Source organism: Nyctibius grandis, chromosome 5, assembly GCF_013368605.1.
Source record: "Nyctibius grandis isolate bNycGra1 chromosome 5, bNycGra1.pri, whole genome shotgun sequence".
NCBI lineage: Eukaryota > Metazoa > Chordata > Aves > Nyctibiiformes > Nyctibiidae > Nyctibius > Nyctibius grandis.
This window is the reverse complement of record NC_090662.1, coordinates 56978652-57003080: the sequence shown is the minus strand read 5'-3', so window position 1 is coordinate 57003080 and position 24429 is coordinate 56978652. Positions and strand designations below refer to the sequence as shown.

Genomic DNA, 24429 nt, shown 5'->3' with positions numbered 1-24429 from the left:
ATATATGGTCCCCTAATGATTCAGAGATTTAAAAACCAAGAATCCTCTGTGAACAATTAAATGACCACTTGCAAAGCAGAAGCTATGAGTTGCTGCCTAGCAGTTCTTTCCGCAAAACTAAAATCTCTCATTGAGCAACTGCAAGTTTTTTTAAGAAAAACAAGACTCTAACCCTGACTGAAGGATTCAGGCAATCAAGCTGAATCATCAATGGATTCATTCATTGTAGATGGGACTATATTTCTGAAAACAAGGTCTGGCAGAGAGGGAAACCCAGACAAAGTAGTTTACCAATATCCTCAGTGCTTGATTTATTTAACAGTTTACAAAAGCTTAAGCCATGGTGAACTCTGCTTCTTTCAACTGCAGCCCATATGTTTCACATGCCTGAGGAATTTAGGATTTTAGGGAACTTTCAGTTCTGAGATACACTTCTGTATCCATGAGTGGACCCCTTAAGAGTAGGAGAACAGAATGGAAGCAGGAGATATGGGAGAGTGTTAATAGCACTATATAATGTTTGCCTTTCATCCTGCAACAGACCAATGCAGCGCGGCCCATTCCACAGCACGTACTATGTACTCAACCATATGTATTCACACTGCTGTCCAGATGCTGTAGCTTTGGATTTGGGGTGCATAAAATCCATGGTGAAGAAGAGCATTTATTTCAAACACTGCAAGGAATTTGGTGGATTGACTACGGTGGCAAAGGAGGTAAAAACTGCATAAAAACTTCTGGAAACCTTCCCCATGAAGAGGGAACAGTCAGCCTGAGCACTGGCATCCCTGCAAAGCATCCAGAGACTTGTACACATTAATACACAATAGTACAGCATGCTGAGCAGACTACAAACACACGAAGACTTGATTTCTGGCTAATCATGAGAAATGGCATGTAATCACTAAGATTTTTAACTGCATCTTAAACAAATTTACTTTATTAAAAAATATATATATATGTTTAATGGGGGGGGGGAAGTAATTTCCACCTACCTGCTCCATGTTACTCTGATAAAGGAAAGGGAGGAGAAGGCTCACAAGCACTGAACTCTGACTCTTCTCTTGTATAAATTTGCTGATCCTGCACAATGAGACAAGGTAATATACTATTTTATATCAATCCAATCACCAGTACAGAGCAAAGAAGAACTCAGTCAGCACTAGTGCCATATCACCGGGCTTTGGCAGCCCATCCATCTGTACCCGGGCTAATAAAGCGTACCCAGGAAAATCATGGTATCAGCCCAAGTATTCAGTTCCACATGACCACAGGCATTTCGGTACCTTTTCCTACACCCAAGAGGCATTGGTTTTGAGTACCAGCAATAGAAACGGCTAGAATCAATTTCTGAAGACTTTTCCCCTCAGTCACTAGCAACTTGCAAGGTCAATGACAGAGTCAGGTATTTTCAGAGCTCTAAATTTAAATATTTTGAGACTTAATGTTTTTTAATTTGCAACCTATTATGAAAAGCCTCTTTCTTCATCCCTCCTTCCAACTTTTTAACTGTTCTGAGCTCTAAGAATCACTTACTTGGACAGTATACTCAGCTCTTTGCTGACTTGAGCTCTATACTTCTTCTTTTTCACCTTCTCGACATTTAACATTGTTTTGCTGAAGTACTGAAGTATGGCAGGAACATGAGGCAGAACCAAACGGCAACCTAGGCTAAGGGTCTCTGTAAGGGATACAACAGTTAGCAACACCCAACTCTGTGCTACAAGCACAGAACGGAGATTCAACCCTACACAAACAAAAGGGAGAAACTCAGATAAAGGAGGTTTCATCAGTGGAAGAAAAAATAAATAGGAGCTATGAACGTGTAGGGCACCTGGCTGCTGGGGACATGCACCAGCACTTGATGAGACCAAGATCAGCGTGTCTGAGCTGGGACCAAAAGAAGTGCACACAGAGAATAAAAGCTCTCCTCACTGATTTCAGTAACAGCCCCAGTTAAGTGTGGACTTATTGAAAGGCACCAAGCAGGTTCCTCAAAGGTAGTAACTGTCTCCTAAAATGGTTGGGGCATTTGTAGATGCAGTTTTCTTTATTCTACCACTGACCTCTTGTGCAAATCAAAGCTGCCATAACACAGGCACAGCAATAAGTGCTCTCCTTTCCACTACCTTTGAGTGTTACACGTCAAAGATGGCTCCACAGAATCAAACACAGCACACCACCCTTCCTGTCTATTACCACTCAAAGATCAAAGGAATTAGTGGCAGGTCTTTCTTGACAGGAAACAGAGACTAAACATCAGTGATATATGAACATGTGCATATGGGTAGTGGGCTTTTATATAAAATTGATGTTAGGCTCAGAGTCAAGTCAGCAATGCAGTTCTTGAAGTTATCCTATCATTCAAAGCTTCACAGACAAAACAGGTGGACAACACAAAACATTTTCACTCTTCATAAGGAATTTCTCCATGCTCAGGCCCCTGACACTCAAATGTGGATCTCACCAGTCATGAGACAAGCAGGACTTCACAGTTCTTGAGCATGCCAAGACAAATTTCTACATAGACTTTCCCATCTCCACTGGGAGGTCTCCTTCCCTCGTATTCTCAGCCAATGCAAAGACAACCTCAACATAATCTAACACCTCCATCCAAAGCACCCAATGGGCCTCTCACAACTCTTATTGCAGGCATACCTTCTGTCACGTCTCCAGTGACCGTGACAACACAGTCAGTCACACTCAAACTGGAAACCTGTTCCGTGGGTTCAAAATCTGGGCTGTTGAGAAGGCTATCAGCTATGTCCATCACCAGACTGGATGTGGCCTCAGACAAATTCTTGGCTGATAGCACAGCAAACACATTTGACAGTATATCACACTCTGGGTGTCCTGGATGCTGCTTGGCCAGCAAAGGGAAATACCTGAGAGAAAGATTATAAAAAAGGTAGGCTGAAAATTTAAGTTTAGAACTTTATAATTCTTTTGTGCAAAAAGTCATACAAAAAGATGATGACTGTTCTTCTACTTCAAACAGGGAAAAAGTGCAAAAATCACAGGATGACAGTGTCATGAAAAATAGAATTAATGGAGTTTGAGAGGTCATAAAGTCCCTTTTTTTGCTTCAAGATAGCATCATCTAAGCCTAACCCTTGCTCCACAGATGTTTGTCCAAGTCTCCTGTTAGTCTGCTCCTAACCTAACGATCCAATACCATTTTTTACATACTTTGTATGTAAGTTCTTCATGCCTACAAATGATATGTCTTAAAACAGATACCGGATACTTAAGAAAAAGCAGTGAGTCTGTGGAAGACGTAAAAATCACTCAAGACAGCTGAGCTGGAATTTCTCACAGTGTCTGCATCAAAGAAAGCTCTCTTACAACCTTCCGTGTCAGAATCTCAGTCACAGATTCTGTGATGAACCTGCCCACATTCTTTCACAAAATTGAACGAAGGAAGGAATCAAAAAACATGAATGAAATGATATATTGTAAAACTGACTCCCCACCTCCTAAGACTAAGAAGTCACTGATCAAGACACAGACATACTCTAAGAAGTCAGCCCTCCTCCTCACCCATCAGCTGGGCTTGGGCTACATATCTGCTTGGTTGTTCATATATGGGAAAAGCAGCACACTAAAAAGAGTAATTGCATAAACTGGAAAGCTTCCCAACTGCATCTGGACTGCTATCAAACGACTAACAGCCTAATGGAAAAAGAAAATATGGGTTTTGACACAGTTATTCATAACGTTTTAGCTTAGCGTGCTCTTTTTTCCTTGAATTAAGTGTACTCAGAAGTACTGATGCTTCTTTGTGAGGAGAACACTTACCTGGGATTCTTACTCCAGGTGTGAATGAGTTTGAGCAGAAAAGTTGGAGAATACCGACTCTCTGAAGCCAACCTGCAGACCTAAAGGAGATAAAAATCAGACACCAATGCAACACAAGTAGGTAAAGCCACTTAAAAACCTCATCTCTAACAAAGACCCACTATAAGCTATAGTTTAACTTTTGCAGAAAAGAATTTCATCATCGTTTTTCCAGCTCCCTCAATATTTGTGGAACCACTGTTAGATTATCTTACTCCTATTTATACAGTATTCCAGCTGCCATTTTTGCCCTCCCCTTGAAAGTGACTCCCCATGGAGCCTCACATTTGCCACAGAGACCCAGCAACCTCTCCTGGACGTACCTAGGAGATCACCCAAGACTCACCTCCTCCCACACTTCCTATGCCCTGGCCACAGTACCTGCCATTCCAGCATCTGCTCTATGTCCCCATGGCCACGGCTGCTATAAAAGCACCATCTCTGCTCAGGGAGAGGCTCAAGCACTGCACCACGCCCAGGGAATGGGATCTCCTAACAGGGTTCTGTGTCCATAATAACTCCACCTAAGAGCTGCCCAGCCTAAGCCCCACACAGTAGCTGCTGCTCCTTCACATGACCGGACACGGACAAGAGACCTAGTGCACAGGTCTGGCTCCCTCCTCTGCCACTCTGCAACCCGACGGGCTGCACACAAGTCACACAGCTGGGTTTCCACCCTGACCACAGCTGGACTGTCAGCACAGCACCGTTAGTGAACACACAGGCAGGGGAAGCTCCAGTGCATATGGAGGCAATAGCCAGGACGGTGCATGTGGGGTTTGGACTAGCTCAGTCTGGGCTCAAGACCTGAGCATAACAGAAAAGAAGGCAGGTCTGGCCATCACAGCCAGGGTCTTAGAAAGCTTCTTCTCCTGCACCCAAAGGGTGGTAACATTATTGCTCTGCATAAAACACAGCTTTTCTGAATGACGTACAATGAAGAGTAAACCGTTAACCCAATCCAGCAGGAATGCTGCTGTGCAGGCTAACAATATTGAGCTTCTGCAGCAAACTCCTGTGGTATGAAGAGCAGCAAACTCCAGTTCCAAGTACAATGGGCTTAAAACAATTTGCCCTCTCCACGAGTTTTTATACACCTCAGTTCCATAGTGTGAAAAAAGGAAAGAACACAAGTCAAACGATTTTTCTGCCAAAATCAAATCTTCATGGAGTTCACTGGTGGAAACTCCCTCTAGAGGGAGCTTCTGGATTGTACTACCATCCAAGCTCCAAAACCAGATGTCAGGAAGACAGAGCTATCAGGACAACAGGAATTCTAATTATTTAACAATAATTTTACCTCTTGTTCAGATTTACTCAGTGTTTCTAAACACAATGCTCCCTGGAAGCATTAAGTGCTTTGCTGACTTAAAGCCCAAACCACATGCTTGAACTGCTCTGGGACTGCAGGAAATGTTCACTGCTTTGCCAGTGTGGCACCCTGGACTTGAAAAGACTCCATGGACAAACCAGGAACATACACCTCCTTGTTGCCCAGCTCAGTGAAATACAGAGCTGTATGCACCGCCTGAAAGTATTTTATCTACTGTTTGTCCACATACACATACTACACATCACATATTGTTACTGGAAGAGCAGAGAAACGAGGCAGAAGTAAACAAACACAATATCTAGAGAAGCAGGTCTGCGGTTTCACAGATCACAGCAGTTACTCCTGGTGCTCTTTGACAGTCTTTGCTGCTGCAAGGCAGCTGAACTTTTGGATACTGGAAGAGCTCTGCTGGAGTCAGCCCATCTTGTTCAGTTACCGTTTGGGTGGAGGCAACTGCCTTTAGAGTAGAGACAACCCAGCAGCTGGTACAGGCCCTCCCTGCTAACCTCAGATGCTGTCAGCGCACTGACATGGCCAGCGCAATTTCATTTTCAATACTGTGTGTTCTCTCCGCTCTTACAATAGTGCATTTTCCTAACTCAGAAGTGATCTGAATTTCTCTGATGAAGGCCATGACCCTGTGCTCTGTCACTGTGCTCACATGTGACTCCCAGCAGGCAGGCACAAAAGCACACAGCCCACCAACAGACCCTGACGGGTCCTTCCTTTCCTGCAGCAACATTTGTTTCTGCAGTCCCCTGCCACAGGCCAAATAACTGTCAAACAGAAAAGTAGCAAAATGCACTAGAAGTATTTTGCTTCCGTGAAGCATTCAGGGAAGAAGTCTGCTTCTGTGGTTAAAGAACAAAGAAATGGCATCCATTTTATTCAGATGAATTAATTTGTACTTTAACCCGTGACTTGATTATTCCAGGACTAATCAGACATGAGCCAAGAAACTGACCTTGCACAGACACATCAGAATGCCAGAATCTGCCTGAGGTCACATCCAATCTTGTGACAGACATAGCTGACACAATGGACTCTGGTGCAGCTGGAGTCCTCTGCATGGTACAAGTTACACACGTAAGGTGGTTTGGAAGAAGAAGAAATACTTACCTGAGGCCATACCACTGCATGGAAAACTGCATCAATCTCTTCCACACTAAAGCTGTAGGTCTCATAATCAGAAAAAAACTCTGCCACAAGCTTGAGTCCAAGACGTCTCAAATTCTTCAGTGGATTAATCAACCTAGGTTGGACCTGTAAAAACAACATAAAACAAAACCTGGTAAGATCTTTGCAGAATAGCTACTAACTACTTGCTCTGAAATTAAATACAGCAATTCTTGACCATGGATACCACCTTTGCTGGAACTATCACAATGTTGTTCTGTTTTCTCCTGTAACTTGTTCACAGTAGCAACCTACCTCTCACAGCTGACCTAGATTTTTCTAAGGGGTGCCTGCTCCTGCACTTCATCAGATACACAGGACTCCTTCAGCTCATGAAAATCCATGCTGACAGGTTTGAAGTAGCATCTGCCCTTGGACGAAATGCAGACAGCTACAACACAGTTACATTTCCAGCCCTGACATTTAGATAATTCTGTTTTACACAGGAAAGGACACAAATCAGCTCTTGAAAGCGAAGTTGTACTTTGCACACTGATATCTACTGGGAAGAAAAGAGATCACCAGACAAGGAGAAGAGGGAGCAATAGCAAAGTTAAGAATGTGAATGTGAATCACCTCCTCCATTAGCGTGGGGGGGAGTACAGCATTTGGTTACAGGAGGATGCTTCCTGTACCCATTTAGCACTTATGTTCCATAGTCTTTCTTGGGGAAAACATTTCAGTAAGGAAATCAGCCACACAGCTAATCATGAAGTTATTCATGCACCGCTGTGTTCTGACTCTTCTCCCAGAGAAAAGTCTTGACTTGAGTAACCTAAATTATTTCCATACTGTGCAATGCAGCTCACAGCACAAACACATGAGGTAGCTCCGCAGTGCAGAGGTACTGAACTCGAGTCTGAGAAACAACAGAGCCAAATCAGAGCAAATAAAAGCCGTTGTCCGAGACTTGAGCTATGTCTTGGGTTCCTCTGGGTCTCCGGCGCACATCACGATCCACCACATTGAACAAACACTTGTATCTCTTATTGTGCAAAGCAGCTTTGGCATCAAAGCCTCACTGAAAGACATCACTATTTTTTTTTTTCACGTACCTATGGACTTCTGAAGACACTACCCTCTACCATGCAATACACTGCTATACTCCCTTTGCACCCAAAATCACAGGTAAAAAGACAAAGAGGAGATGGTGGAAAAGGAACCAAACACGCTCCTGCCCAGGACCTCCCAAGCTGTGCTGACCTCCCAAGCTGTGCTGAATGTGTACTAATGGTGTGCGATCAGCTTCCAGGCAGCAAATGAGCTGCTTGAAGAGCCAAAGAAAGCACTAACCAGGCTGCTATTACTAATGATGACTCTCAAGTGAAATAATTTTGGGTCTCCAACTGTTCAATTGCCATAAGAGTAGTCCTCTGAGATCAAGTCTTCGAGAGGACACAGAAACTCAATACTGAACACAAACAGTAGGAAATGGTAAATTAATAACTTGGCTTAAAACGGTAAAAGTTGATGTTTAACTCTCCAGGCAGTATCAACCTGCAATAAATTACTCTCAAACTCCAAGAATGTCTTCGAATTATTAGCCAAGATAAACAGATTTCTCACACTCTTCCTTGAGCTTTTAACACCTCACAGGCTAATGAAGTGCTAAATTAAGTTCAGACAAATGACAGACTGTCATTCCGCATGTTACACGATGACAGGATTACTGTGGTAACCCTGGTAAAATGGGACTATCCCAGCAATGAATGAAGCAGCTTTTAAAACTCCTTTCCCAGTATAAAACATAGAGGCACATGCAATCCATTGCTTAAGTCAGACTGTGGGATGCTGCTGTCCTAGAATTTGCTCATCCCCTTTGTAAATGAAGACAGTTACAAGGTTCTGTGCAGCTTGCAGGCAACCACAGGACCTTGGATGCCACCTGACTGCAAGGGCTTGCTTTGTTTGATGGATTGTTTTCAAGACAAGTTCTAACCTCAAATGCTCACAGATGGGTCTTGGCAAGAACATGCGCACATAGTGGCAAAACATTCATTACCTAACACCACTTGATCAGTCTATCATCACCTAATTCCTTTCAACACTGCAGAGATGATGATGACTGTGCAGTTTGCTAGTTTCACACCTAATATATGATCAGGCTCTGCACTGGACTAGATTCGAGCTTTCTTCCTCCTGTTTGGACTGAAGCCTGGCAAAGGCACTGGTTTCAGAAAGACAGGAAAGTCTGTCTCAATGTCATAGCTTCCAAACAGCTGGCAACAGAACCCCTGAGCTAGCTGGGTTAGAGCTCAGGGATCCCTGCACTGCTCTCCTGGGCACAGGGCAGCAGTAAGCCAACATGCCCCATCTTTAGGTGCAGCCAATCTTTAACAGAATGTTTTCCTCACCTGACCCCTTCTGCATGTACAGCCAGTGCACAACAAGGGAAAAAACATTCACAGTGCTCTGCAGCTACGTGCTGAGACTCAAACTGCGACACTGGATTAGCATGACTACTCCTGATACAGAGCTGAACATGCTTCTAGTGTGCTGAAAGCATGGCTGGTAGCAATCTTCTCCCTGTGTCCCACGGCAGGAGACAGTCACTGTAGATAATCACTGTGATCATCCACAACGCTGAGCTCCCCTGGAGTCTAGCACTGCTGCAGAACACCTCAAAGACAAGTTTTGCTCTAAAGTCCTCAGGCAAGGAACTTTAAATCCTGTCCTTCCCCAGCTGAAATGTTTTATCCTTTCAGCCAAAAAACTACGCCTTTAAGGCCAGTTTCAACTCCTGCCATAAGATCTTGTTACGTCCTTACAACAAATCATTTACCTTTCCCTCATGCCTCTCTGTCCACAGAGCGGGCAGGCAGCAAAGCACAGAGATCACCTCCAACTCTCTCTTCAGTAATTCAAACAAAAATGCAGTCCAAAGCAGCTTTCTGTATACATTGAATCTGCCTGCACTGCCTGAGCCCTGTAGCACTTTCAGAAAAATATCACTAGCCTCTGTTCTGACAGACATCTAATTGCTAAGCTTCACTCCATGCTGGCATTAAACTTATCTTTATCTGAACCAGTGGAGGCATACACATGCAAACTAAGGGGAGGAGGAGGGAAAGGAATTTAATTTACTTGTTTGTTTGTATGCATCTGTGTACATGTACATGTATGCATGTGTCGTACCTTCTCTCTTTGCTGGAGGATGCAGGATACCACAGCTGTCATGCAGAGCAGAATCTGTAGAATTTCAGGCAGGTACTGATGGATCAAATGTCCCATGTTTCTCAACACAACTTCGAGACCATTGAAGAGGCTATGCTGACGCCCAAGAGGCAGGACTTTAGCTAAATCCAACTCTGACATACTTCTAAGCACTGCAGTCTGGCAAGGCCCTGCAACAGGCAAAGGGACAGCAACTTATCTAGAGAAGCACTATGAAGATACCCACTAACGAAAATAATTTTCAGTGAAAAATAGTACAGTCTGACCCTAACTACAGTTCCTTGCATTCAGCTTTTTAAATAAGGACAGCTCCAGGCCTCCATCTCTCTGTGACACTCGGATGTCTCCCACTGCTACCGTATCAGAGCACTTTACAACTTCCGTTTATTGCCATCATACGCAAACTAGCCTACGATGCCAGTGATTGCCCATTCCTGGCCTGCTACAGCTTACTTGCACAGCTGTGGCAAGTCATTCAGTTTTTCTGACCTTGGACCTGTAAAACAGAGCAATCATGCTTTGTAAGGAAAAGCTCAGGGGAATCTCAGTCCATATCAAAATTTACTTTCATCCTTCCAAGCCACTGTTAGAGACAAACTGAAGCACATAACAGTACTAAGCACATTTATCCTCCCACATCTCTACAGGTCAGGAAGTACCAGACCCCCAGGTTCTACTGCCTGTACCTACCATTACTGAACTGCTTCACAGCTTCAAAAAGCAGATCCAAGAACATCCGTATCTCTTCTGGCAGTGAGCCGGCAAGAAATCGCAGAACGATTGACATGCGAGTGCCCGCTGAAGACTTGCCCTGTGTTTTGCTCCCTGTTTTGTTTCTCATTCTGCCATAGAGAATTCTTCAAGAGCCAAAAAGAAGTTGCATTAGCTTTCAGCAAGCCATCTGTTTCCTAGTCTGTTGTTCTGCAGGAGAAACTCCATTTCATTTAAAACATTCCCTAGTGAGAACAAACTGAATGGAAGTCCCCCCTTCAGGGTCTCCACTGAATTACTACAAAAACATCCCAGTGAAAGATCAGCTTCTGCTACTACAATAGAAGCTTTGCTGGAGACTTCAGGTATAAAACTAGAGTACCTCGAGGCTAGCTTGAGGGCAGCTACTGCTGAAGCAGCAATCTGCATGATAACTTGCATCACTGTATCTTAATAAAAATAAGTGGCAATACTCAGTGAACTGAAATGATCTCACAGTTCTCTGTAAGCCTTAGAAGAAAAAAGTATTTACCAAAATGCTGTTTTTAATAACAACATCATTTGCATAACGTATTACATAAACATGTTAATAAGAAAACAACACAGAACATCACAAACTAAGTCGTCAAACTGTATCATTAACCATAGGTTTACCTCAACTGTTTAAAATGAAAAGCAGCAGCATTACATCTCTGCTCATGGTACTTTGACATGAAACCTTTAAACCTGCACTTCATGACACACCTCATAAGAACAGGGATGAGATCTGGTCGATGCTCCATTTTTATTACTGCAGTCTCCTCAGAAATACTGAAATGGACTATTTCTTCTTTAAAGGCCTTGTCCTCCAGTAGCCTTTGCAAGTTCTCCCTGAGAGTAATAAACACTATCTGAGGGCAGCTAGGGGTTGTAAAAATAAACAGACACACACACACACATACATCTGTATCTACTTACCTACCTGCCTAATCTATGCTGTATATAAAATATTAAACTACTCTGTTCTCACTCTTTTATCAAACAATATTTTAAAAGCCAGCAAGCTAGTCACGTGGGAAAGTACCTCCTGGACACATTGTGAAGAGATTATTCAACCACAAACTACAGTTTTATGCTGTCACTTCTCTGAGTGGTTATAAAGAGTCTTTGAAAAAGATGCAACTACTAAGCACACACTCTTCTGGGACAGAATGAAAGTATTGCCATTTTCCTGTAAACAAAAAAGACACTGACCAACCTCAAGACCTGATTTCCTGTTTTATGTAGGAAATATACATCTGGCTAAAATTAAAATTTATACCTATGTCCTCAACAAATACAGGCAAGGCTCTCTCTTTGAAGCAACTGACCCCAAGCAGGCTTCTGATATGACAGCAGACTCATTCACCAAAACTAAAATAATATAAAAGCTTTTACCTGTATGGCAGTAGATGAGGATGCTTGTATGTCATTAGACAGTCAAGAGCTATTCTCTGTACATTTTGGTCTTGATGGGACAGTAACTGCAAATGACAAAAGAAAGAAAATGAGTCCCTATGTAGAAGACAGAAGTGCTTACTGAAAATAGTGAAAGAACCTAAAGGCTCCAAGCTGAAGCAGGTTTTGGACTAACTTATCAAAATGGAAACAGAATGTATGTGTTGAAAGTATAAAGTCAAGACATGAATACACAACTGTCACTCATAAAAAGAGGACATGGTTGCTGGTAGTTCATATATACTTTTCCCTCCCATCTACATAAGATATTATTTGATTTTTCATAATTGTCTTTTGGACCACTGTCAGCTTGTGTTTTCAGCCTCAAAAACCAGTTACCAGTTGTGTATCTGGGAAGACTGGATTAAAAAGCAGACTACCCAAACCATCCCAAGACACTCATCTTTCTTTCGTGTGACAAACACAAAACACTCATAAGACTTGATAAGCAAAGTCTCACTGAGATTTGCTCTCTCTTGAAGATGACTCCTCATAATCTAAGCACTAACAAATACAGATCACTTCCCCAGGTGGCATCCTGATCAGTTCTTCTGTCTCCTACCAAACAGCACAGGCTAGAATCATCAAAAGTCACTTTGCCATGACATCCCTATGCCAGACGGACACACCAGCCATGACAAGACACAGAAATGTCAAACAGTAAGTGATGAAGTAATTGCTCTTATGTCAAGTTGTTCTTCACACACTGTTTTGACCTGTACATATCTGTTCAATATTTTCCTAAGAATACAGGCAAGCAAACACATGGACCAACTCTTTTCCTAAGCCAAACTCTGAAGTTGACTGAAACAGACTGGACTTTCATTAGAGATTCTCAGATTTGGGGACTAATGAATGGACCTTCCAACTCCCACACCAGATGCCAGGTAAACCCCAGGATACTAAACAGGCTCATATCATTTAACACAGTTCTACAGCCCACTGACCACAGCCTCAGGGAGCACAAATTGGGAACACCTAGAGTAAACCCCAATGATTGAACAAATCCACAAATCAGGAACCAAGAAAGCAAAAGGTCCTACATGTGGGTCAGGGCAATCCCAAGAACAAATACAGGCTGGGCAGAGAATGGATTGAGAGCAGCCCCGAGGAGAAGAACTTGGGGGTGATGGTTGATGAGAAGGTCAACATGAACCAGCAATGGTGTGCTTGCAGCCCAGAAAGCCAACCGTATCCTGGGCTGCATCAAAAGCAGTGTGGCCAGCAGGTCGAGGGAGGTGATTCTGTCCCTTTACTCTGCTCTCGTGAGACCCCACCTGGAGTACTGCGTCCACCTCTGGGGGCCCCCAACATAAGAAGGACATGGAGCGCTTGGAACGAGTGCAGGGGAAGGCCATGAAGATGATTAGGGGGCTGGAGCACCTCTCCTATGAAGACAGGCAGAGAGAGTTGAGGTTGTTCAGCCTGGAGAAGAGAAGGCTCTGGGGAGATCTTATAGCAGCTTTCTCGTACCTGAAGGGGGGCCTACAGGAAAGCAGGAGAGGGATTTTTTACAAGGGCATGTAGTGATAGATGAGGGGAAACGGTTTTAAACTGAAAGAGGGTAGATTTAGATTAGATTTTAAGAATAAATTCTTTTCTGTGTGGGTGGTGAGACACTGCAACAGGTTGCCCAGAGAAGCTGTGGATGCCCCCTCCCTGGAAGTGTTTTACGGCCAGGTTGGATGGGGCTTTGAGCAAGCTGGTCTAGTGGAAAGGTGTCCCTGCCTGTGGAAGGAGGGATGGAACTAGATGATCTTTAAGGTCGCTTCCAACCCAAACCATTCTGTGATTCTATTAAAACACAGTAAAATGAATAAAATACCCTTTTAAGGAGTGTAGGATAAAGACTTAGAACCCCTCTTCATATTTGAATATGGAGAGGAGTCATATTTGAATATATGACAAGGAGTCATATTTTTGACAACTCCTTCAGGGAAATCCCTCAAAACGGAATCTTATCAAACTGAATATTCTTCAAGAAGAAATTTTGTTTTCTTTTTTATGCCATTCTTATAGACTGTGATTCCTCCCACCCCATTTGTTCTTAGATTTGTTTTCCTGCCTCCCTTACATAAAGTTAAAAGAAACTTTTGGTTAGACAGGCATTATCTAGGCTTTGCTCTCTAATCCATGTTCACTGCTTATTCACTTTCTCTCTCTTTATCTTCAGTTTTGATTTTGTTGATACTGATAGTGACTTATACACTATGCACATTCAGTGCATATGCCTAGAACAAGCAAAGGAATAGTATCATCAGCCACTACAACCAACCAACCAAAAGAAAAAGAGAGAGAGAGAGACACACACACACATACAATAGCTGTATTTCCTCTCTCTACAGAAGTATGGTTTTTCGTAATGATGGCCATGACTGCACTTCCCCTCCCCAAGTGCTAGAAAGGATGAAGCTCCCGAATTTGCTGCATTTTGTACCTCTAATCACGATGAGACATGCTGAAAGCTGTAGAACTGTAACAATTTGGAAAGCACAGTTGATGCAAAATGATCTGTTGTTCACACTGACCATACTCTTCATAGACACAACACGGTAGCACAAGGACAAATCTCCTCTGGCCTTACCCAAGCTTTGGATTCAAAATCCTCTTCCAGATCCTGCTGTGCAAGAGGAACAGACTCCCTCTACAGCCACTCCTCCACCTTGCCAAATACTACAACTTATCTGCTACCAGATCCATTTGCATGAGCCACTCCTGGCAAACTAAGCCAGGTATCTCAAGCAGGTCTTTGCTAAAGGGGCTCATTTTAAGTGAAGCCTGCTAGGAAGCCCTCAAGGACAGCTCCTTTTCCAGCTATCATGGCTGGGTTCAGAGAACCACAGGTTTCTGCAGTCTCAGACACTGCATTCAAATAAGAATGAATTCATTCATTAGCAGTAATTCTAGAAGCCAGCAAATAGCATCACCTGGGTATATAACGCGTTCAACTTCTGCTCCAGATACAACGCACGAGGATTCGAGAATTTAGAGAAAACTTGTAAGTGGGCTATTAGTTGCCTGTAAAACAAAATAAAACAAATAAAAATGACCAGAAGAGACAATCCTGCATTATCACAAACAAATGGGGAACTTTTACTAAAACTGATTAACAAGAAATTAAAAAAAAAAACCACAAGAGGATCCCATCTCTGTAAGTCCCCATTTCAGAGACACAGCAAGAGGTATCCTGTTCCCTCTCCTAAGCAGCTCCTTCCAGATGTCACTTCACTGCACAGAGAAGGCTGTTTCCGCTGTAGCGCTAGATGGGCTCAGCTTTTGGTGAGACAGGAGTACAGACAGTCAGGACGCAGCTTACTTCTTTCTGCCAGCCCAGCCTGGAACACCAAACAGGTGAATTTACCTCTGTTTATTTACTTGTCCTTAACTGGTGCCCATTTCACTCCCATCAACATGAAGGGCTGCATTTAACCACGGACTGTGCTGGACTTATGCTGGGCTGCAAGCACTGCCAGGAGTCTGTGCCTCTCGAAGAGGATGCGTCACCCCACATCTGCCCCATCTCCACTTTGTGAAAGGGCAGAGAGGTGACCGGGAAAAGAAAGGCATGAGATCTCATCTACCATATGCGCTGTGGGGTTGGCAGAGGCTGTCCTCATCCAGCTGCTCCCAATGGTAGTTTACACTGAACTCTCCAGACTCTTAGCTGGGCCACCCCCTCCTCCATGGCTGGGCTCCACCAAAGGATGAGTAAGATGCCTTTGGGCAACCCCACGCTGAGCTTGGGGCAGGCGTGGATCCTCCCGCTGCCTCAGCCAGACCTTGCAGGCCGCAGGGTGCAGCCCCATGAGATCTCTCCTACCATGGCACAGGCCTGACTGCATGAACTGTGCAGGGCGAAGACGAAGGGAGGTCACTCCAGAACTCATTAACACATCTCCAGTAAATCTTTTATGCCTTTGTTACTGCTACCAGGAAATAATGTTTCCACTTAAGTACACGGACATTTTGAGATGAAGGTTAAAAAATAATAAAAAAAAATCTTGGACTGTCACTGTATTTTAATTGCTGCTAATTTACAGATATAAGCCAAAATCTGGGAACAAAATGAAACACCTATAAGACACCTGGGATTAAATGGCAGTTCAGGTTACATATCAAATACTTGTCATGTTCTAACATATAAGGTGACATTTTGAAGTTCTCTGTCTTTACAAGGGCCATCCTTTGCAAAAAAAAAAGTGTCAAAACACAAATCTTTGTGATGTATTTGTAATGGACATTTGATAGAGGTCATCAGGGTAAAAAGACTCTGATCAGAGAAACTGCAGAGAATTCATACAAAGATTCATTTCTTCAAGTATTCAGCACTGCAAACAATGACATTACAACAGCATGTAGCTTCATAAATATATAAATAAAAATAAAAATAAAAATATTTGTCCCTGAGAAGAAGACCAGGACCAAGGTTTAATACAAGTTGGCAATGGCAGAATCCCAATATTAAAATACCTAAATGAACAGTCCCATTTTTCAAAGTGTTTGGCAACACCCGTAGCTTTAAAAGACCAACACATACACACAGAGAAGCCAGATGAATGCAGGTACAATGGCCTCCAAAAACTTCAGAATACCACATAGTTTTTGCTTAAAGTAACACAAACCACAGACTGTCAGCAGGTAATGATATAATGATAAAGCCTGGGCAGGGTCTTTGGATGTTTCGTACTGTGCAAGCAGTGTTTCTGACTCTAAAGTGATTATAATCCACTGAAATATTGTGAAGTGCAAGCAAAAGAAGAAAAAGGAATACATATATAAACATAGCTTTTATCTCAACGCATGCTGCTGAATCCGCCTTTCCATGAAAGCACTAGCAAGGGAAAGCTAAAAATACTTACTTAGCAGCAGCTCTTCTTGTTTTCTTTTTTGGTAGTCCTACAGTAATTGGTTCCCCTTCTTCCTTTTCTTCTTCCTCCTCCTCCTCCTCCATAGCAACATCATTCACCTCTTCACCAGGTACTTCTTTTGTTGCTACTGTACCACTAGTTTTCTTTCTAAGATCCTGAGATGGAGCCACTAACAAATCTGCTGGGTAGTACTCATTTCTGTGTTAAAAAAAAAAAAAAAAAAAAAAAAGGAAGGAATTAAGAAGCCTATCATTTTTCAGGGTTTCAGGGGAAGAACAACTAGAAACTCCACAATCCACCATTCTCATTATCAATGGCACTGTGTGTTGGGACGCCATTCCCAAGAATTCTCAAAGCAGCGCATTGCAGCAAGTATATGCTGCTTTGCCTACAAGTTGCAGAGATATAAGGCAGTGACCAAACACTAAAGGAGACTGGAGGTACCTTTTGTAGAGGAGAGATGTGATTCACTGCATTACTAGAGCTCTGTAAAGAGGCTACGTGGAGGGCATGGGGTGTTGTGTTTGCTCGAGTTGGCAGGTGAACAGTGAACATGGCAGTGTGAGAGTAAGTGAAGAAACTAACCTACTACAGTATGGTTCAATTTTTCCAGGAAGGCAAGCAAAACATAGGTTTTCTAATCACAGAAAAGGAGTATCAGAAACCTTCCCCTGCCATGAGATCGCATCTACCCCACGCGCATCATACTATCTGATACGTGCACGCATGCAAGCACACTGCTCTCCCTCCAGGGCAGGAAATTGAATCAGCTTCTAACAAAACCAGATTTTTCCCCATCTTGAGAGAAAATATTTTGGCCTTCTGTGATTCCAAATAAAAATGTATTTTCATTTAAAAAAAAAAAAAACAACCTTTATTTCCACTGAAATCACTCCCTAACAGAGTAATGAGGCTGTGACAGTGGCAACTCTCAATAAATGAGATCGAGCAGCAGAAACACACTGCTAATTTCATTTCAGCCTGCTTCTTGTGTGATGTTCCTAACAGAATCAACATTTCAATTAAAAGGTTATCTTAACTGGAAACAGACATCTCATCAGCCATGCATTCAGGAAATAAAGTCTATAGTGGGATAGCCATAGTCTTAAAGCTGAGCAACACATTGAAAGCAATGTGTTAACTCAACTGAAAAATAAATCTTACTTACCTAATAAATCTCAAAAAAAGTGGGGAAAGTTCCCTCGACCTAGGCTCCACTCTGTCGGGAAACTTCTCCAGTGCTTTCCACAGCAGAAAGCGGAAGTTTGTGTGGTCCAGCCGCTCGCTGCAATCTGTTCTAGTCCTCAACTGCTCCAGGAAGACAGTCCCCACCCCTCCTTCTGGCATCCTCTCGCTTTCCATTTCAGCAATGCTTTCCTCCTGTTCATCTAGTTCATTTTGCAGCTCCATTTCTATAGAACAGATGAAGAAAATCTCTTCAGGTTACTTCATAATTGCCAGTAGCAAGGTATTAAGTCTCCCATTATCAAAGTAATACTTCCGGTGACATGTACCTGTTTAGACAAATGTATTTAACACTGACCTGAAAGACTTGCATTGCTTAGAAAGTATTCTAGGATGCCTTCCAGCCTGATGCATCTCAATTAAGCTCAGTTCTCTTGAATAACAGAAGATCACAAATGGCTGCGTGCTCATGGCTCTATCATGAAATCATAGATTCCATACCCCCATAGGTAAACCTCAAGAGCACACTCAAGAAAGATACTGTTTGCAGGAATTCCACTGAATCTATGGAGCAGAAAGATGATCAGCCCCACTACAAAGGTTTCATCATTGTTCCTGATCAGTCTGGGCAGAGCCAGCCTTAAGCAGGGATGAAACTGTTGCATGGGTTCCCACAACCTGCAACTCCCTTCTGTAATGCAGAGGCCTTTTCTATCTACTTCTTGGTGTTTAGGACAGGAGGAGACAGTTTTCTCCCAGTCCTCTTCATTCCTGCCCTGGACATGACGCTGCTAGTCAAGAGACCTGATTCTGAATTCACCCATCACATGTAATTTTGGGGCACATAAAAACACAGTCATGTCATTCACAAGTAGCTGGGCTACTGTCATAACAACGTTTAGGAGCCATGACTTACCAGCATAGGTAGCAGCCCTCTCCAAATGTTCAAATAAGACCTTCCAGAACTGTTTATTCTCCATTTCCTTTGCATGAGAACTAACAAAACATAAGACAGCATGAAATTAAAAGGAAAAAAAAAAGCCACGCATCACTAGGCAAGTTAACAACTAACACAACCACAGGGTTTGATCACTGCTTTCATGTGGGTGTCCGAAGATAGGACATCTGCACGATACAGCTGTAGCGCTTCCTTGCCTTCACTCATGGATACCAAATGTTAATTGTTATTAAAATAATCTGGTTGTATCTCATGACTTCAAATGAACTCAAATTGAGTTAAAATGTTCTCAAGCTCTCCACAGACTTCTGTACAGTAACATCTAGAACTAAAGGAAGAATTAGCATGGACATATCTTTTGAAGAGCTGGTTTAATATTTTTTTATTAATTCACTAGTTTGAAGGGGAAAATCCCATCCTTTTTAATCATACAACAGAAGAAAAAAAAAAACAAGGAGATAAAGTCATGCTGAAAGTAGACACTGACTTCAGTATTCAGCTCAGCTGTCACCATGGTAAGTCTTCCCTACTCTTCAGCAGGATGTAGAGGTTTTTCCAGTAAGGACAGAAAAGTCAGAGACAGGGAAACTGAGAGGGACTTCTTGCTCCTTCAAGCATTCATGTAACACTAATCAAATCCTGCTATCTTTGATTCAAAACTCTGATGTTATTTGACTATATTTGTTGCAAGTTCCCTTTAATAGCAAGAAAAATGAGAAACGAAGTTTAAAAGTACGAGTCTAACAGGTTGTGATTTATTTGAGAGATCAAATCCATTTCAGAACATTTCACATGAAGGTTCTCATGAACAGGTCTCTCCAAATCAGACATTTTTACGTCAGCTTTTGTTCACAGAACAATGGAAGAAATTGTTCTGCGAGACAATCACAGACTGCAGCATCCAACCGCATATACTCACGTTATGAGTTCAATTACAGGATCCCAGAGAGGGCTGAAGTTAATATAAAGCATTCCCAGTAAATATCGAAGCGGCACCTAGAATGACATACAATACCATCTTGTTGAGACGTAAAAAACAATTTTAAGGTTGGTTAAAGACCAACCAACCTCCTCTAACCTTTCTTCCTCTCAGAGAGGAAACTTTGATCAAAGAAGTTCTCAGAAGTACCACAAGTAATGAAGGAAGTCAAACACATTATCATTCCTTGTCTCATAGCTGCATGAGGAAAACTAGAGCCCATTTACTGTAAGCTGCACTGAGATCTAGTCACCATACCTACACACCACGAGTGTGCAAAAACCAGTTCAGCACAGCACAGACTATCTGTTTTGCCTGCCTCCCTCTCAAACTTCAGGGCTGTCATAGCAGCATTAGGGACCTCAGAAAGAGGAAAGTTTGTCGTGAGGAGTCTTCATTGCACCAGGCCTAGAAGCATGTCCTCTGGACTAGCTCTTTGCTGACGTACATGCAGTAGGACTGACCTACAACCCTTCCTCACAGAAACTTACAAGTCAAGGTAAAAAAAAAAATTATACAGGTACAGCAAGAGCCACGAAAATAATTAAAAAACCCTCCCACCACATCCACATTCATTTAAGCAGTAAAATTGCGACCCTTCCAACATCTAGAAAGTGAAGTCCCCTTTAGCTCAGCAGCAGTAGAGATTCAACAGTCACAGGCATACAAGATTTTCACCCTGCAGCAAGATCCAGAAGCTAGGTTCTCCAATGGCCAATGGGAGTCCTACCAATGTTCAACCATGCTGAGGGTATGGCAAGGTCATGATTTTAAATTTGCTCATGACTCGCTTTTTCCTGGAATCATTTGCTTTCCTTTCCATGATACCGAAACCTGATTAATCTTGTTGTGGGCCATTTACCTGGATACCAGTGTTGTTCTACTAAATATTCAAGAGAACACAATAGTCCCAAGGACAACGGGAGCTGTGATCCCCACTAATAAGTAAGTTTTCTAAAACCTAATCTGGGAAACAATTAATTTTTTGATGAACTCTTATAAAAACTCTGCAATCCATGTGATGGAGTAAGAACGTCCTTTTAGAATAAAGGAATGTGACAACTGCTTTTTGACAATAACTACTTACCTCCTGCAAAGATCCACTTGGTATTGCAGACTGCACTATATCACATCTTAGTTTCCTCAAATGGAGAAGTTTGTCTCTGTAATCACTCACTGTTGCTGGCACAAGTTCTGCTTGGAGCAATATGGTAAATACTGGCTGGAGCTCCCCTGTGCCATCACCCTGAACAAACAAGTGACATGAATTTTGTTAAGAGTGTCCTTTTCTCATTGAAAGGTACTTCAACAAAACTACACAGTCCCAGCCATTTTGGATCACAGAACAAAGTCATGGGACTTGCTCTGTTTTCCAATGACTTAGGGATCAAAACTTACACGTTTGAAAACATCAGGAGGCAGAGGGACAAACACAAAAAACTGGAATGTGAAAGCACAAAAGCAGAGGACAGCCTCTGCCAGACACATGCTTTGTTTCTGCAAAGTGGAAAACAGTTCACACACATCAAACACAGATGGCTTTGAAATGGTAAATGAAAAGTTTTAGCCCTACCTCAATCTGTGTAAGTGGATACTCAAAATGGTTTAGAATTCGAACAGTCAATAGCCGGACCTATCCAAAGTGGAAATACATGTCAGAAGCACACAGGAGAATGCAGGCTACATATGCAGACACATACACATCTACACAGAGGTTAGTGTTTTCCACAGCAGGCTGATTTCACTAAGTTCCACCTACAGTTGAGAAATGGATGAGCTCCTGTAGTCTAGCAGGTCATTCAAAATGAATACATTAGGTTCCTGCTCTGATTCAACTCTAGGGAAGAGGCAAGCCTCGCAGGGCTACAAGTTAAACTCTGTTATGTCATGCCCCATGGCAGCTCTTAGAAATGGACAGAGTCCTAAACAGATACTACAGAAGAAACAGCTTTACACAGTCTCATGTTTCTCCTTTCAGCCTGTCATTTAACTCAGTTTACTTAAACTACATTGTTAAAATAAAAATTATCTTTTATGTGCTCAAAAAAAAGCAGATTACCTTGGAAACACCAGTGGAAATATTAGGATGCAACTTCTCAAACAAGTCCATTAGGTTCCCTTGGGAAAGGGGTTCCTGGCAGCCACACAATACCAATGACGTGTAATAGAGATCAGCCAACAGCAATGCAGAGGGGTCTGAAGGAAAAGTGCTAAAACAACAGTGTGTTTTTTATTAGCATACAGAGAGCACTGCAACAATCCAGATATTTGAAAATAAGGGAGTAGTAACAATAACAATATTAAGAGAAAATTCCACGTGCCTTCAGACTCTGCTGGCACCAGCAGGCCAGTGAAGTTAGACTTAACCAGCACGCTGGCTTGCAGCCTCAAAGCCCAATTACCTATGGCAGCCCAAGAAGCATGAGATTCCTCCTTTGCACAAATCAGGCCTGTCAAGCTGGGGCTAGCAGGCTGAACCCCCCCACACACAGCTGCAGTGCTCCTAGGCAAAACTAGAACCAACGTCTTTGACACACTACCCTGCAGCTGTCTAAGAAAGCTTCAGTTTGAAGAGAAAATGTCCCTGAACAGGTACTACATCTACCTGGTTCTCCAAACAAACAGTGCCTACAACACTGATATGTTACATAACCTCAATACTGAAGCAACATGCCAGCCTAACAGAATGGACAACACACAAAGAGGCATTTAACAAGCTGCTACATAAAAGCAAAGTCAACTCTTTGCTGTACCAAGGAGAATCACACAGGATCACAGAACAGGCAGAGTTTACTTACGTCACCAAGCTCTTGACACGCTCCACAGGTAACAAATGGAGTATTTCAGAAGACTCCGCCAAACTAAGAAGAGTACTTACAGCTTGGCAGGCCACAAACAGGATTCCTGGAGCAGAGAGAGAACAAGAACAGCCTGTGTATTTACTCAGTTCTCAATGACTTATGTTTTATGGTGCTTGCCCATCCTGAAATGGCTGGAATCACAGAAATACGGTAACATATGGATCCCAGAACTGGCATGTGTATTTTCTAACCATTATCACAACCTGTGAAGGAAATGCTCCTCTGGCTATTAAAGTAAGTGCCTACTCCAGCAAGCCAGCACTGAAAGTCGTGAGCAGCTCCCAGTTTGCATCTGTTTCTATCACACCCACATACACAGAGAACAGAGATCTGGAGCTAAGCACTGTCTCAAACAGCTCTATGCTACAAATGGCACTCAGAAATGAAGAAAAGCTGCTCAAATTGGTATGACTACAGCAAAATAGAAGAAAAAATACATACTGATGTTACCACACTGCTGCCTATAAACTTTGGCAATGCACTACTGTATGAGATCTTCAAAGCTGTCCCATGTACTTAAAGGCTGAATATTTGTTAGTGATTGGAAGGTGGGTTTGCTGAATTTTATTACGGCAATCGTGTCTCCTTCTTAAACCTCGCAGCCTCCTTCAGGGATGGAGGGTTTCCCAGAAGCACAGGAATGCCAAAGCCCTTCCAGGCAAGAAAAGGGAAGGGCAATTCCTTTCCCCTACCACTCCTAAGTTAGCAAGTAGGTTACTTAAAGAAAAAAAAAAAATCCCCTCTCCTTCATCTCTTCCCAAGCAGAAAAAACACTGTTCCTAAACCACGCAAACTGAAGAAAGTTTTTAAAAGATATCATTTTCTTACATGTTGCCAGCTGCCATGGAAAAGAAGGGGAAGTAAGCACTCATTTTCCATGTATTCCTTTGAAAACATCCCTCTGTTCCAAGTTGCTTAATTCCCCAGATGTGTGCTGAATCCTGCTCACCATTAACCTCCATAAGGAGCTCCTCAAAGAGAGGAGAAGAAACAGCAAGTAATGGCAGGACGAAGATTTCTGCATCTATAGTGTAAGGGCACAGGTTCCCAAACTGTAATCTGCATATCATTTGGTTGTAATATGTCTGTGCTGGACAAAGATAACGACTCCCACCTCATTCTGGATACACCTATATGATCAATAGGGCAAGCACTTCCATACAGGCAGCTACCCCTGAATGGCTGCCAGGGGTAACTTGCTGTTGCTCTGTCCTTGTTCGCAAGCCTGCTTCCCTGCACTCCACAGCAACTGTAGAAAAACACCCAGTTCTGGGACTTGCACTTTGCCTCAGCCTACAGAGGCCAGGCAGGTTACACAGGGAGCACAAGGGTGGGGTGTGCTTTGCACTGGCTGTGAGAGGAGACAGGAGTCCTAGTACAAGGTGAAGGAAGTGTAGAGATCATGGAGCTGGAAAGAATGCTGGAGGATGAAGAAAGTGTCCAGGAACCCTACTTTTGCGAGGAGAGTGAGGAAAAACAAGCAACGTGTAGGATGGGGCAATAGGAGGCAGGAGTGTAGGGCTGAGGTTGCATTTGTTTTCTTTTCTCTTATGGGCAAAAGAAGAAATAATAACGTGCCTCTTGCACACACACAGAGCTTGGTGAAAAGCCACCACTACTGCCACCAAAGATGAGACCCAAGAAAAGAAAGTTTGGGTATTCCTTTTTTAGAATAAGTACATTGCCACTAAAATAATCACGACAGCATGCAAACCCTACAAACAGGATAGAAGAAAGGGCTACATCAAAAAGGAGCATGTTTGTCAAAGACTAGAGAAGAAAAAGCAACGGAGTCAACTGGTGGATACATTTATGAATGTTAACAAAGGGATTATAAAGGGAAAAAGTCAAGACTCTAAACAAGCCCTTTC

The 24429-nt window shown here is 42.7% G+C and overlaps 1 protein-coding gene across 2 annotated transcripts in view; it reads right to left on the bottom strand.

Moving 5' to 3' along the window:
- The window catches only part of UTP20 (UTP20 small subunit processome component), a 69564-nt gene that overhangs the window by 27395 nt on the left and 17740 nt on the right, over positions 1-24429 (bottom strand). Inside the window, exons 15-32 of one of the 2 annotated variants that reach the window (XM_068401227.1) lie at positions 22496-22601; positions 21757-21907; positions 21271-21330; positions 20785-20943; positions 19638-19714; positions 18677-18756; positions 17744-17987; positions 16567-16773; positions 14635-14725; positions 11648-11733; positions 10976-11101; positions 10211-10377; positions 9482-9690; positions 6290-6433; positions 3799-3878; positions 2659-2885; positions 1537-1681; positions 996-1083 (exon numbers count right to left, since the gene is read on the bottom strand). In XM_068401227.1, coding sequence (XP_068257328.1) covers positions 996-1083; positions 1537-1681; positions 2659-2885; positions 3799-3878; positions 6290-6433; positions 9482-9690; positions 10211-10377; positions 10976-11101; positions 11648-11733; positions 14635-14725; positions 16567-16773; positions 17744-17987; positions 18677-18756; positions 19638-19714; positions 20785-20943; positions 21271-21330; positions 21757-21907; positions 22496-22601 — 2447 coding nt within the window. The remainder of the gene's footprint in view (positions 1-995; positions 1084-1536; positions 1682-2658; positions 2886-3798; positions 3879-6289; positions 6434-9481; positions 9691-10210; positions 10378-10975; positions 11102-11647; positions 11734-14634; positions 14726-16566; positions 16774-17743; positions 17988-18676; positions 18757-19637; positions 19715-20784; positions 20944-21270; positions 21331-21756; positions 21908-22495; positions 22602-24429) is intronic. The other variant, XM_068401228.1, reaches the window with a different exon arrangement.